Source organism: Styela clava, chromosome 2 (genome assembly GCF_964204865.1).
Source record: "Styela clava chromosome 2, kaStyClav1.hap1.2, whole genome shotgun sequence".
Lineage (NCBI taxonomy): Eukaryota > Metazoa > Chordata > Ascidiacea > Stolidobranchia > Styelidae > Styela > Styela clava.
In genome coordinates, this window is record NC_135251.1 from 23,698,269 (window position 1) to 23,711,965 (window position 13,697).

The 13,697-nt window shown below is 35.5% G+C and overlaps 2 protein-coding genes and 1 long non-coding RNA gene across 3 annotated transcripts; 2 read left to right on the forward strand and 1 right to left on the reverse strand.

Moving 5' to 3' along the window:
- The first annotated feature begins 45 nt into the window (after nt 1-45).
- Nucleotides 46-2,621, forward strand: LOC120336458 (required for meiotic nuclear division protein 1 homolog). Its single transcript, XM_039404143.2, has 7 exons — nt 46-305; nt 937-1,086; nt 1,166-1,329; nt 1,394-1,622; nt 1,714-1,806; nt 2,073-2,217; nt 2,286-2,621. The coding sequence occupies exons 1-7, from the start codon at nt 46-48 to the stop codon at nt 2,370-2,372; spliced, it is 1,128 nt and encodes a 375-aa protein (XP_039260077.2). The 3' UTR covers nt 2,373-2,621.
- Nucleotides 2,622-2,769: 148 nt separating this feature from the next.
- On the reverse strand, nt 2,770-3,815 carry LOC144419810 (large ribosomal subunit protein uL18m-like). Its single transcript, XM_078109855.1, has 3 exons — nt 3,621-3,815; nt 3,037-3,247; nt 2,770-2,865 (listed from the first exon to the last, which is right to left on the reverse strand). The coding sequence occupies exons 1-3, from the start codon at nt 3,694-3,696 to the stop codon at nt 2,772-2,774; spliced, it is 381 nt and encodes a 126-aa protein (XP_077965981.1). The 5' UTR covers nt 3,697-3,815; the 3' UTR covers nt 2,770-2,771.
- A 1,798-nt stretch (nt 3,816-5,613) lies between these two features.
- On the forward strand, nt 5,614-6,897 carry LOC144419871 (uncharacterized). The gene is made up of 2 exons (XR_013474328.1): nt 5,614-6,298; nt 6,583-6,897. It is a non-coding gene; the product is annotated as an uncharacterized LOC144419871 (long non-coding RNA).
- The last annotated feature ends 6,800 nt before the right edge of the window (nt 6,898-13,697 follow it).

Genomic DNA, 13,697 nt, shown 5'->3' on the forward strand with positions numbered 1-13,697 from the left:
TTATACCACCAAATCGAAGGAGTCGAGACAAAATCGTCGTATGCAATGTTGTGTCTTTTCGTTACAAACAGCAGCGCTGGGTTGCACCGAATTGTCTGGGGCGCTGGCCAATTTCATATGAAAAACAGTCTGCGATCTTTACAAAAGAATCAAGTTTCAACTCTTCGTCAAATTCACAAATGCGGCGTGCTTGCAAGCACAGAAACAACTCAGAAGAGGCAAAACAAGAAAAAGCGCAAACGAGATATAGAAAAGGCGTCGGGTGACTGTCTTTGCATCACTAACGCAACGGCGGACAAGTACAAGTAAGCAAGTCAAGTTTATTAGCGTCATCGGCTGCTAGAATGGCCATGGCATATAAATACATAAACAAACGATACATATATATGGGCTTATTTCTCATCACACAATTTTGCCTGCTACTGTGCTATGAGAATCGTTGTCTACATGTACGCCGTGCCGAGTGCGATATAATTATATTCACCCGACAAACTCTAAGAGCGAAAACGAGAAGGTGATAAACTTCAGTCAAAAGATCACTGTGAAACATAAACTCTCTCCAAGTAATTATTTATCTCAATCCATACTTTACACAGGCGCAGTAACCCACTTTATTTACGATGTTTATCTTGCCGTTTATGATTTTTATTCACACATCTCTTTCAATGGACTGTCTAGAACAAATTTTTATCATATAACACACATTTCCTCTCTGCATATGCAGATGCCCACTTAACAACATAGCCCAGGCTTGGCATGTGCTAGAGATGTTATCTTCATTGTGAGATTGACCTTGTATACTTGATCAATATATTTTTACAGGAACTATATAACTTGGTAACTGGGGAAGAAGTAAACTTTCTCTCATGGTTTATCAAGACTGTTCCTGTTTATGAAATAATCATTATAGGTGCATAAAAGTTTATTTATCTCCAGAATGAAAAATTTGGTATCAGAAATACTCGGGGACAAGCGGCTTTCGGTCAAAAATATGTCAGAAGAGTTTGATGGTGCGGTAAACATAGAGGCCAGTGATGAAAGTGTGATAGCTCATGCTGGTTTTTCTGGAGAAATGTTTATATTCAGGTGATTTTACCATCCGACTTTGTCGAACTCAATACAATAATAACAGATTTCTGTATGAGATTTTTCAACTGTTTTGCAGAGATGGGGCAATTTCATTCTGGAACATTAACACAACCATAATAGAAAATATTCTCAAGATATCCAAAATTCATGCTCATAATTCATATTCATCAGATGTAGTCAACTCAGAGAGTGAAGAAATGATATACAGTTATGATGATGGACCATCAAGAATTCAACAAAGTTGTTACTATTTTATCGATAATTTCATCCATGTTGTCAAATACTAAAACTTTGCCTATTACAGGTAAATTCATTTTGAGTGGGAGCAGTGAACACAAAGAGCTTTCATTGGATATGTTTGCATTTTCCAATGCTTTGTGTAGTTCTGTAAAACTTGCTCACTGGGAACATACTCTGGATACATTGATCAACTCACTTGAAACAGTCCCAAACAGTTTGATTGAAGGCAGTAGAGTGAAGTATGAAACACCAGCAAAAATTTTACGAAAAATAGGAGAAATATTCTTAATAAGGTAATTTCACGTGTTTTTCAAATTTATCTTGAAATGAGAAAGATAATGTCCAAATTTCTTCTATTCTGATTTCTATATATGATTAAAATAGGCACAGAGTCAACCTACAATACAACCTTCTCGATGTACCAGATACTTATTGGGATCATGAAAATCTGGAAAAGCTTTATGTGAGTACCACAAGGTATGTTGGTGCCTTGGTGCATTCCACTACTAAAACAATTTGTTCTAGTCTTAACAATTGGCTTGTACTCTAATTCTGAATAGATGTTCTACATTCCATGCAAGACAGCGAAGTGGCACTATCCCCTGTGGTAAGCGGCGTTTCGTGGGCAATTCCAGGGATAACAATTAAGTCAATGAAACTTGTGCAACATACAAGCATTCAATTAACCACTCAAAGCCCTATTAATCCACTTATTCAGTTCATCATTGTGCATACTGCTTCAGATATCTCAACATAAACAGAAGAGTTCATCTGATGAATGAAAAACTAACATACTGTGCTCACATGGCAGAGCTACTGAAGACAGATCTGCATGAAAAAAGATCACTACGTGTAGAAATATTGATTGTACTTCTGATTTTTATTGAGGTAAGTAACAAACAAACTTACTTTTTCATATTAGATCAGTACCTAATATGGGAAATTGCATTTCACAGATTGTTTTTGAAGTACTTCACTTATTTGTCCTCCCACTTCTCAAAACCAGCGAAAATGATTCTAGTGGACTGGAGGAGGATGAGTGAGATGAGTGCTGAACAGTCGATTGATCAGTTTGGCTTTTCACCATGATCCTGATGTTTACTCAACCTCCGGAGGAGAGGGCCCAGTTGGTAGCTCATGCGGCTTCACATATCCGAGTCGTCTGTAAGATGGCTCTTCTAGACACAAACCCTCAGCTTCAGCTGCTTCTTTGAAGAGGTTTAGGCTTTCTGATTCGATTTCATATAATTCAGGGAATCTGAAAGAAACACATGAAATGCCAGCCCTCAAGCACCGAGATGCTATCACTCTTCCAAGGTTAGCTGCTGCAGAAACATCTGTAGTACAGTGTAACCGCTTTCTAATGTACCTGTGAAATGCATATTATGGTAAAATTCATTTCCAACATATTATAAAAGGAATAAAATTGAATATTAATAGATTTACTTTTCTCTTGTTGATGCATCAATAACAATGCGTCCAGTATGGTGTTCAACTTCGGCATACATGTGCCAAGATGAATGTCTCAGAATAAGTCTGAATAGAAAAATGATTTTAAATTAAAATATGGTTTGGATTTTCACTTATGTAAGGAGCAACAATGGTGTATGCTTGCTGCCAGAACAATCTGAAATGAATGCATTTTAAAAATGTTGAGTTGTGCTTTGCCATTTATACGACGTACATTCAAAATAAATGTACTTTTACCTGTGATAATAGTTTCTTCTAGGAAAATTGCTTGATAATATTTTGGCATATCCTCCCCATTCCATTCCCCAACCATAATCCTTAATAGTGTAACACAGTCTTTCTAAATTTCTTGGATTCCGGTTGACAAAGTTTTCCATTGGTTTAATTGCATCATTTCCTTTTTCAATGCTCTCATTATCATGATCATTTGAATATTGAAAACACTGTGCTGTTAAAAGTAATATTATTTTTCATATGAACTCTAAATTCTGTTGCCAGGAACAAAGTATTCAACAGTATCTTTAATAGCAGGCAATCGGCGAATAAAAGAACTTTTCTTAAGCAAAAATAATTAGGATAGTCACATAAATCATTGCATGTTTCATGTAAAGTAATAACAGAATAAAGAGGTTACTGGTAAATTACATTTAGGATCAACCATTGAAATTCATTTCAATACGTGAGAATTGAAACTGTAGGCTAAGTGGCAGAACTGCAACAATACATCAGAATTTTTAGACTTACTGTGGTAGCTATATTGTTGTAAAAAGGCAAAACTCTGTTTCATTACGGCATTTTACAATTATGAATTAGAAACTTACCTTTTAATTGGTTCCACTGAGTGGTGACAAATAACCGTTCATTCAATCTTTTACATGAGCGCACCAAGCTCAACATTCTCACGATCAGACAATGACAAAACCTTACCAGAATCTGTTTCCCATGAGACAAGACTATGGCCCACACCAAGTTTTAAATATGATATGATAGTCAATTTGATAACTTTAAATTCAAAACACAATTGCATCATGTACAATATTCAGAATTAGGATTAGGCATAAGCTACAGTGAGAAGTTAGAACCCACTCAACATAGCTGCATAGACTACCCAGTACCCAAACATTTCAGATGGTTTCCATTAAAATCATAAGAAGCCTACTGTAATGAGGAATATTAGGATGGGAATTACATATTTATCCTGGGGGAGAGGAAAGCTGATAAGACAACTTAATCAGTAAGTGAGTAATATTTATTCATCACCTTGTAAAATTTGAAAACACATTTTTACAAACAGAAAAAAAGCATCATTCACAGGTGAGAGGAGTCGCAGAAAACCCTAAGAGGTTATCTAGCTGTAACATTCTATGGAGTATTACTGTTATTAAAAGATGAACAATAAAGAAACTACATTAGGCAATTGTTTATAGTGGGCATTATTTTAATATTTCGAATGTTGCAAGGTTGTTTATTACTATACAAGGGCAAGTTAATCAAGATTTTGGGCAAAATAAGAACTAAAGTTCTAAATTATAGATCATGGACACTAAATCAAAAATCAGTATAACACCAGAACACACTAATACTGCAAGCAATAATGTAATAAATATACAACTTAAATATATAAGGAATAACACATGGTCTTTTTTTCTATTCTATTCATAACCACTCGAGAGATGAATTTTCAATTGTTCACTGAATGTTGCGAGTAAAAAATGGCGCACCATGGCCTCTCGTCCAGTTGTCAGTCTGAGTCGGGTATAGGATTAGTTAGGCAGTTACGGTACTTTTTGGAAGCATGGACTTGATGGTGGAGAGAGCCGTAACCGAACAGCGGCCACATGAACCGCCCTACAGCGACGAGAGTCCAGCAATCCCTGAATCCTCTCGCACATACCTAACTCCGCATGGGATGCGAACCCACGCTTGGTAATCAGAGGTGCAGTGGCAAGCGTATTCCTAACGCTTAGCATAATCCGCCGGATCGCAAATTCAGAAATTAATTCAACACAGGGTAAATGAACACAGGATTATAAATCAGGAGAGTAATAGTAAACGTTTTAAACCTTACCCCTGTACCCAAGGTTTTGTTTACTCTCCTGATTTCATAATCAGTTTTTATTTATTTGTTTTTATCGACCGTTTTATCGCCTTTCTGCAGTTCTGCTGAATATGGAGTCGAAATAAACTTATCTTATGTAAATACTATCCTATCTTAGAAAAATATCAGAAAATGTAGGATGGGATATATTTATTTATATGTAGTTAGCAAATGCAAATCCGAAACAAATTTCCCTGGTACAGTGGTACAATTACAACCTGTGGGATCTCTGTATGAGCCCAAAGAAAATGCTTTATATACGGTACCAATACTTCGTTAGAATGTCTTCTTTTATCACAATAGATCAAAGTATCGCAATTTCAATAACTATCACCCAGATCAGCATTAAACTATGCAGAAATAGAAGGGGGTTTCCGCCCCAGCAAGGAGCTGTTTGGATTCTGTGACAGTGACAGGTGCGCCTCCGATGGCGCTTGGGAAGTGATTTTTAACGAGTGTTCTGCCGTAAATATATGGTTATGGGAAAAAATGTTCTTTCCCAATTTATTCTGATTGACATATTCATGATGATAAATTACACACATGTCAATCAAAATTTCCCAAATACGTTTTCGGTTAAGATGACTTTGTTGTTCGATAATAATACTCCAGTCTGAAATCACTGAATCTTGTTCTAGGATTTTATGACATCATAACAGGATCTTACGGTAGTTAGCCAATTAGGACATAACGATCGTTTCAATATTATGTTGGTCTTGTTGTTGTTGTTGTTCTTTGACACTTTTTGGACATCTAGTGGAAAATCTAAAAAACCGCTTTTCTCTTTCATTACTGGACCGATTGCTTCGAAATTTTTACTGGTTAAAGATGAAATTTTTCTCCAGAAGGCTATTACTTTTATTTATTTCGAATATTTCTGTTAGCTCTGTGAGATTTGTTTTTGTTTGCTATGACGTCACCGAACGTTCTGCGGACGCATAGCCGACATTCCCCTTATTTTTGATCACGTGCCATCGAACGTCGATGGTTCGTAACGAAGTCCTTACGGTACTTTGCTACGATTTTTTCCTTACGCTGATCAATGACATTAAACAACATGATAGGCAACTCTGACGTCACTCCATAAGACTACAGGCGAAAGATTGTATTTCATGATACGCTCCAATGCACATATCTCTCGTCGCCTTTCGCGACCGTTTTCCGCTCGCTTTTGCTGCTCGGCGTCTTTTTTCCGTGTAGTACCTGCCTTTTTGCGCCTGTAACGAAAGAAAATAGTCTTTATATCTAAGAAGGTTTGCTCACTTAGAAAGCTGGAATGGCAGACAAGTTGTAAAGAGCAATTCTGGACATCATAGACGATTTTTTTTATCAGAGAAGATTAGAAACGCGATAGCGGAAGGATTTGAGTGGAACATTTTGCAGATATTGACAAAATTCAAAGTTAGTAATTTTAATGTTTGCGCTTAAACATTGAAATTTCATTCAATGAGGGTGTCATACAAAACAGCAAAAATGTTTTTACTTCTCTTAACGGTTCTGTGATACAATTCCATAACACAAAGTTTGCCCCTATCGAACTTGCTTTTGTAGGTGAATTTATTAGACATATTACATATTCAGTTAATCGTAGGTAACATTGCTGGTACATAATGCATCGTAGATAGGTTTGTTTAAATTTAGGAATTTAGCTCATAGCCCACTAATTAATATTATCTTCTATGCAGGAGGTTGCAGGGCTGAATTCAACTTGCAGCATTACCGATCACCTGACGATGCTCATTTAGTTTGGCTCGAGCAAGTCTTCTTAAAATGCTTGTGTGGATGGAAACTATCTATATGTTTTGTCTTCCTCCGATTTTAGACAAATTTATTCTGAGGGATTTCGCATATAATTCTCATTGATTGTTGGCTGTTTATAATTCCTATTAATTGTGAATTCTGATTATAACAAAGAGTTAAAAATTGTTTTTACCTAATTTACTGGCACCTTTTTCTTGTCCATACTCCAAGCAGAGGTAATAAACAAGACAATACATTTATGACATCTTGAAGCAAAATATGCACACTAATTGATAGTTTGACACATTGAGATAATACATCATGACAGAAAATACAAGTTAAAGATATGTATGACCATCACATGGTAATTAGAATTGAAAAATTAAGAGGGGCTGTGGAGTATGAAAAGTTCAAGACAAAGAAAAGAACAAATGTTCATAGCTCATAAACTCTCAATTTTGCCTCCATTGCTTTGTGAAGCCCAATATATTTCGAGTGGCTGAATTGGTTTACCTTTATGATAGTAACGATTTTGTATTTAATATAGCGAGATTTTTTTCAATTTTATTGAAGTGATAATATTTCGCAAAGCAATGCTTGAATCTTTTAGAACAGATCAGTCGTGTCAAACTCACGGGTTTTCGAGAGCCGCATTGCATTTTGAAAATTGTAAAAAGGGCCGCAAACAGTTTTTGATAATGTATACTTGAAAGATATTTCTAAGATAGTTTTAGTTTGTGACATATATTGTGATGCAACTAAACAGTTGGATTAAGTTTTATTATTTTCTTCAATTTCAAATGCAATTACATATTAATATTTGCATTCCACTATTATTGCAACATTTGCAAGTTACTGTATTCATTATAAAAAATCATAAAATTCTATGTACAACCATCAAAATCATTTTTGAACAAGCTTTGGATAAGGAAAGAATAATACATACACTAAAAATGGTTTAATCTAAATATATGAACCTAATATTAACTAAAATACTACAGTATAAACTTAATGTTTTTTAATTACATTTGTCCTGACGTTTGGCATCATTTTTTGTGTCACCAGCATACTCAGGCCAGACTGAAATGATTTTATAGTACCAACTCTAACTAACGAGGTCACATTATCATGGGTTAATCTGGATCTTTGCGAATATTTAATTAATTCCAGTAATGCAAAAAAGTTACTTTTATCATTTCATATATAGATCAGTAAAAAAACAAATGACAGATTTTTTCAAAAAGCCATTTTGCACCACGTTGCGTGGCATGGGATTGCTTGAATTACTATTGATATTGATTTTTAGTAACTAAGTCGTTGTATAATTATATTAATATACAAACACATGGAAATTTTTTGTTCAAAGTTGGTCTTCGAATTTGTCATATTGACTGCTAAGCTTATTGTGTTTTTTCATTGTATTGATGGAAATATGACAAATTAAACAATGTGCTTCAGAATTTTGTGAAATGCAGAAATATTGCAACTCCCATTTTCTTCGAAAATGCCACCTTCTTCATGTACTTTGCGTTTAATTTAATCACTCAAGTGTTTTATTCAAGTATTCTTTTGCTAGCTTGATGTGTATTTTTAATTAGGTCAAAATAAGGACGAAAAAAAATTAATATTTCGAAACTACTTTCAGTAAATTGTTTTCTGTATGAATAATCAATTTCACTTTAAAAGGTTTGAAAAATCTATTACATTTAGAAAAAAAAAAATTTCCAAAATACTATTACAATTATTGTTAAGCGTTCGAGGGCCGCACTGGAAGTTCTCTGGGGCCGCGAGTTTGACATCCCTGGTCTAGAATGAAGTTGTCCAAAATATATATAACAGTATTTTATCATGAATGATGATTATACCCCTTCCGGAATTTCTTCTATAGTACTACCAAAAGTTGATGAACCAAATACAATACAAGTGCAGTGAGTTACCCGTAATCCTCATTTTGCAAAGCTGTTTTAAGTATGTCTGGCGTGTTTTGTGCATTTTTACAAATAAGACCGCTTATGCAATCTCACGCTTTGGAATTTTTAGTTATTTTCCTCAAGCCCTGCAGGATGTGGGGACCATACACAACTCTACCCAAGGGTCAAATGTCTTTGCATTCCTCCATAGGTTGTTTTTCTATTGCAAACATTTATGGAGTACTCTAATTATATTTCTTGGAATCACACTGTCACTGATATGTCGCCAGACTTCTGATATCTCCCCTTCTGCTATAATTGTCCTGTGACTAAATAATAGGAAATTGAGATTAGACGAATAGTTGAAAGTTTTGCTTTATGTCGGCTTAATTTCTTGATTGATATACTTACTATTTTTGCTATTGCCTCTTGTGCTGCAGGGGTCTCACAATGCTTAGACAGGTTTGTCCACAACTTTCACATCTGATGAAAGAGAGGAGATTTATTAATTTTCGCGTTAATAAAGCAGTCTATATGATTTAGAATGGAAAAGCTAATAAATCCAATATCTCATGTTTTATGAAAAAATGTTTTACTGAATTTGGTATATAAACCAACTAATAAAAGGGTTTAGTCAAAAAATTACAAGCATTCGTGGCTCCAAATACTTGAGAGATCAGACTATACAATATAGACCGGTATGAGTGAAATGTTAGGTGAACTTTTTAACACTTTGATGCAATACGCAAATAAAAGTGAATGCGCAATAGTATGTTACAATGAGCAGCAATCAGCAATGACTATATATCCTCACTGATTAAAAAAATCTAAATGGAGGTGCATGAACTATTTGAAACCATAAGGGGTAAGTAAATATGCAATTTCGGCAAATGGGCAACTACGTACCGTACTGAATTAATAACTTCGTAGTATTTGACAAAGGCTGTCTTTCCCACATGTACTTAACAGGGCGATGCCCGGGTGTTATATACAACAATAGTATTTACCTTACCCTTTTACCTCAACTTTCCAAAATATCATTGAAAAAGAAAGCAGGCACGAACACCATTCATGCTATGCCTTGAAAGCAGCACACATTCGCTCGTTTTCGTCTCGTCAAGTATGTGCATTGGAGCGTGCTATCGGATACGATCTTCGGCCAAAAATGACGTAGTTGCGCATCATGTTGTTTAATGTCATTGCGCTGATCAACGACTAACATACGCGCAGATCGACGGTACGGTAAACCGTACTGTACTGCGAACAGACGTGTCCATATATTTGGGCGTAGCTCTCTTGTTTCCGTAACAATGAACAAATTGCTAGAATCAAGCATATTTGAAAAGGAAAATAAAAGCTAAAAAACGAAAGAAACTGAGAACCATCGAAGATGAACTGCATAATTACCTTTCCCTAATCCCTGAATAAGTGGAGGGCTTGTTCTCATCGCCACAAGATTATTATTATATCTATTAAAATGAAACCCATAATTCCCACGGATATCTCAGCGTTTTCTTATATGACTTTGATAAACTTTTATTTGTACTTAGCACTTCGGAGGCTCGATTTAGCTATTTTTAGGTCTTATTGGGGTCGACAAGTCATATTCTTTTTGATATTTCCTTATCTAGTTCAAAACTGATCGGGTCGATTATTTGTATCTTTTACCCGAAAAATCTAAAACTTTTATTTTGTGTCCCGCAAATGTATTGTGATATAAAAAATGTACCGCGGATTGAAAAAGGCTGCATCCTGCTAGGGTTCGTATTCCCTTTTCTGTCTTTTTGTAATTTGGGCAAGGGCCTCGATGGCCTGGAAAGTTCTTGCATACTGACCTACTCAATTCAATGTTCGGCGGCTCGGCGGTGTGGCTCAACGGGCTAAGCGTTAGGAATACGCTCGCCACCGCACCTCTAATTACTCTGCGTGGGTTCGCAGGTTCGAATCCCATGCAGGGATGGTTATATGCGAGAGGATTGCTGGACTCCTCGCCGTCGTTGGGTGGTTCACGTAACCGCTGGTCGGTTACGGCTTCCTCCACCACCAAGTCCATGCTTCCGAAAACAAACAATACAGTAAAACTAATCCAATACCCGACTTGGAATGATAACCGGACGAGAGGCCGTGGTTCGCCATATGGATAAGCCGTCTTATCGGCTTTCTTCTCCCCCGGGATAAATATGTAAATCCCTATCCCTATCCTATGTTCAAATTGTTCACTGCGCTGTATCTCTATAAAAACCTGCAATACAGTATTTAACATTGTTTTGTGGAAATAAATCTCTCTCCCCAATTCTATTCCATGCTTATTACTTATCGATTTTAATCGTTACTTATCGATTTTAATCGGTAAGTATGTTGATAGGTATTTGTCTGTCTGTTAGTCTGTCTGTATGTCTGTTAGATGCACGCGATATCTCACGAAGGCGTGGTTGAATCTGCTCCAAATTTTGCATGTGCATTCATCATATCTCGGACCAGAAGCCTATTGATTTTGGATGAATTATGTCGTATAGTTAGCGAGTAATTAATTAATTAGTGGTGAAGAGATCTGGATTTTTACAAAGCGAGAGATTTTTGAGACGCGCTGGATGTGTGTGTCAGTGTGTGCGTGTCCGATGCGCAAGTTTTCGCGCTAGTGAGTCAGAGCGAAGGATACACACCGCTAGATCGTATCTCGTGGTTAATCTTTAAGCATTGTCCATATCTCTCTTGTAACTTTGACGTCGCCGCGATGCGCAAGTTTCCTTCGAGAAATTTTCCACGCTATTGAGTCAGAGCGAAGGATACACGCCGCGAGATCGTATCTCGTTACTTATAATTACTCTTTAAAGTTCAAGCAATGCCCACATCCCTCTACAGGGTTGCCAGACCCCAGCGATCAAAAAAAGCCAAATCAAGACATAAAAAAAGCCAGAAAAAGCCAACCATTTTACTAAGTACAAAAGCCCAATGATTTGTTGGATTTTAAGCCCTTGGCAACGTACTGATGATGATGATGTAGAGCCATCAGTTCATTCAGTAAGGCACACAAATCGAAAGTAAAGTTCCAATAGAACTATAGAAAGTAAAATAAATATCAAGCGGACAGCATTATTTCCACCATTCAATATATACAATACAGGGTGCCGCTTCAGTCTGTCAGTATGTAATATACCTACATGTTCTCCCTATATCGTACTTTGCTATTGAATATAATTTTACTTTTAAAATTTATAAGCCATCAATTTTATTAAAAAATTATCTAACCTCCTGCCGCTCACAGGTGGACCACTGATATCTAATTCAGTAGTTTCAACGTAGTTACTGCATATGCAGAATTAGACTAAAGCTCACATAAACCATATCAGGCATAATGAAAATTAAGTTATACAACTATTTTTTTGGAAACGAATGAAATGCTAGTCATCATTTTCGGACATATCCATTTGACTTTGCTTTCTCTGATTGCATAGAATTACCAGTAATCAGAGGAAAAAATTAATGAGGTAGTGTCCCTTTCTTCGGTGACCTATCGCTTAATACACTACCGTATTTTTGTATGGTTTAAGTGAGTTTTGGTATTTCAGCACTTGATCCGACTCGACTTAAAAAAAACTTATTGGAAATTCCAGCTACAACAGAAAAAATTCAGACCGACCGACAATTACGTTGAGGTGACGTAAAATAATGTATCAATTGGTTAATTTACAAAATTGCACTACATTAATAATCATAACAAATGTAATGCAGGAAACATATTTGCTTCAAAATTACACCCGGAGCATCAATTCCAGTAGGACAAAATATATACGACACCGTGATTTGTTCTGGGGCTCTTGGAGCAAATCATTTGGAGGAAGGATGTATTGTTGTAAGATTGTAAAATATATTTTATATGACTGTAATATAAATATTCTACTTTAGTCGGTTATAATTGGATTATGATTTGAATGAATGCTCTGCCGGCGACAACATCGTTTGGTAGATGAAAACACTTTGGATTTAACACATTAAAACAATTTTCAGGTATTTGGTTTTGGAGTTTGGAGGAGTTTGGTTAAATCGCCAGTCACCTATTGTTACTGTTTCACTTTTTCTTTTTTCGATCACATGTCGTGAATCTCCTTGAAAAAAATGAGATGAGAAATGAAATTTACGCAGAAGTAGTTTTTTTTTCAATGAAAAATAGATTTTAGTGTCGTTTTAAATCTTCGAATGCCCAAAAGCAGCACGATCCGTGATATACCTATTTTTTGTTTATGATATATTTTAGCGAATGATTCATTGCTTGAAACCGAGTGGAATTCTGGTGTTCAATACGAGAAAAACGAAGGCAAACAAAGTTAAGTTTTGAAACTTAACGCAATGATGAAAGAACTTGTAGATATCGGCCAATTGAGCAAGATTGAAGTTAAAGAAGTGTTGCACTATCGAAGCAATTGCAATGAAACCGACGACGCCATGATGTGGCTGTATGTATACAAAAAGTTGTGAATTTCGGGTTTCCCTAATATAATAAAAAGAAAAACGTAAATAGGTATTTTTCCAAAGTAGCTTAAAGAAATAAAGAAAAAATTAATTAACAAAATGCAGTTTAATTCAGGTTCATTTTACTATGTAGCAGATTGGTGAGGATGAGGTACATTAATACGACAAAATTATGTTGAATGTAAAACAATGATTATTTAAAAATTAGTAGGAGGTAGCCTACATGTTAAAATTTTTTAGAAATGAGTAATATTGTGGGAAGGCGAGGTTATGCTTCTAAATTAGAATAAAAAATTTATTCGTATATTGCCAAACTCGATTATCAAACTGAGCAAATAAAAAATCTCCGTATCTTGTTACCTAGTCTTACTCTTAAATATGTGCTTATTAGACACTAAATGGACTTATGAATCGTTTTGTTATTGTGTTGTTGTTAGAGTTTGCTTCTTGTTGTTACGGTATGAAAAAATCTATTTTCCCATTAACTACTGGACTATTTTCCCATTAACTACTGGACTATTTTCTTTGAGATTTTCAGTGGTTTAAGATCGTAATTTTAAAAGACTAGAAGGCTATTACTTCTATTTATTCCTACGTTTTCTATGAATCTTATGAGATCAGATATTTCATCCAAAATTCTGCTGTATTCTTTTTGTTCAAGGAAACATGGTTTTTAATCT

Excerpts from the sequence above, each read along its gene's own strand:
- LOC120336458 (XM_039404143.2), top strand. The coding sequence starts at position 46 with ATGTTGTGTCTTTTCGTTACAAACAGCAGCGCTGGGTTGCACCGAATT. Across the intron at positions 1,330-1,393 it reads ACCATCAAGAATTCAACAAA|GTAAATTCATTTTGAGTGGG; the intron begins GTTGTTACTATT and ends TGCCTATTACAG. Across the intron at positions 1,623-1,713 it reads GGAGAAATATTCTTAATAAG|GCACAGAGTCAACCTACAAT; the intron begins GTAATTTCACGT and ends TGATTAAAATAG.
- LOC144419810 (XM_078109855.1), bottom strand. The coding sequence starts at position 3,696 with ATGTTGAGCTTGGTGCGCTCATGTAAAAGATTGAATGAACGGTTATTT. Across the intron at positions 3,248-3,620 it reads TCAGTGGAACCAATTAAAAG|CACAGTGTTTTCAATATTCA; the intron begins GTAAGTTTCTAA and ends TACTTTTAACAG. Across the intron at positions 2,866-3,036 it reads AGAAGAAACTATTATCACAG|ACTTATTCTGAGACATTCAT; the intron begins GTAAAAGTACAT and ends TTTTCTATTCAG.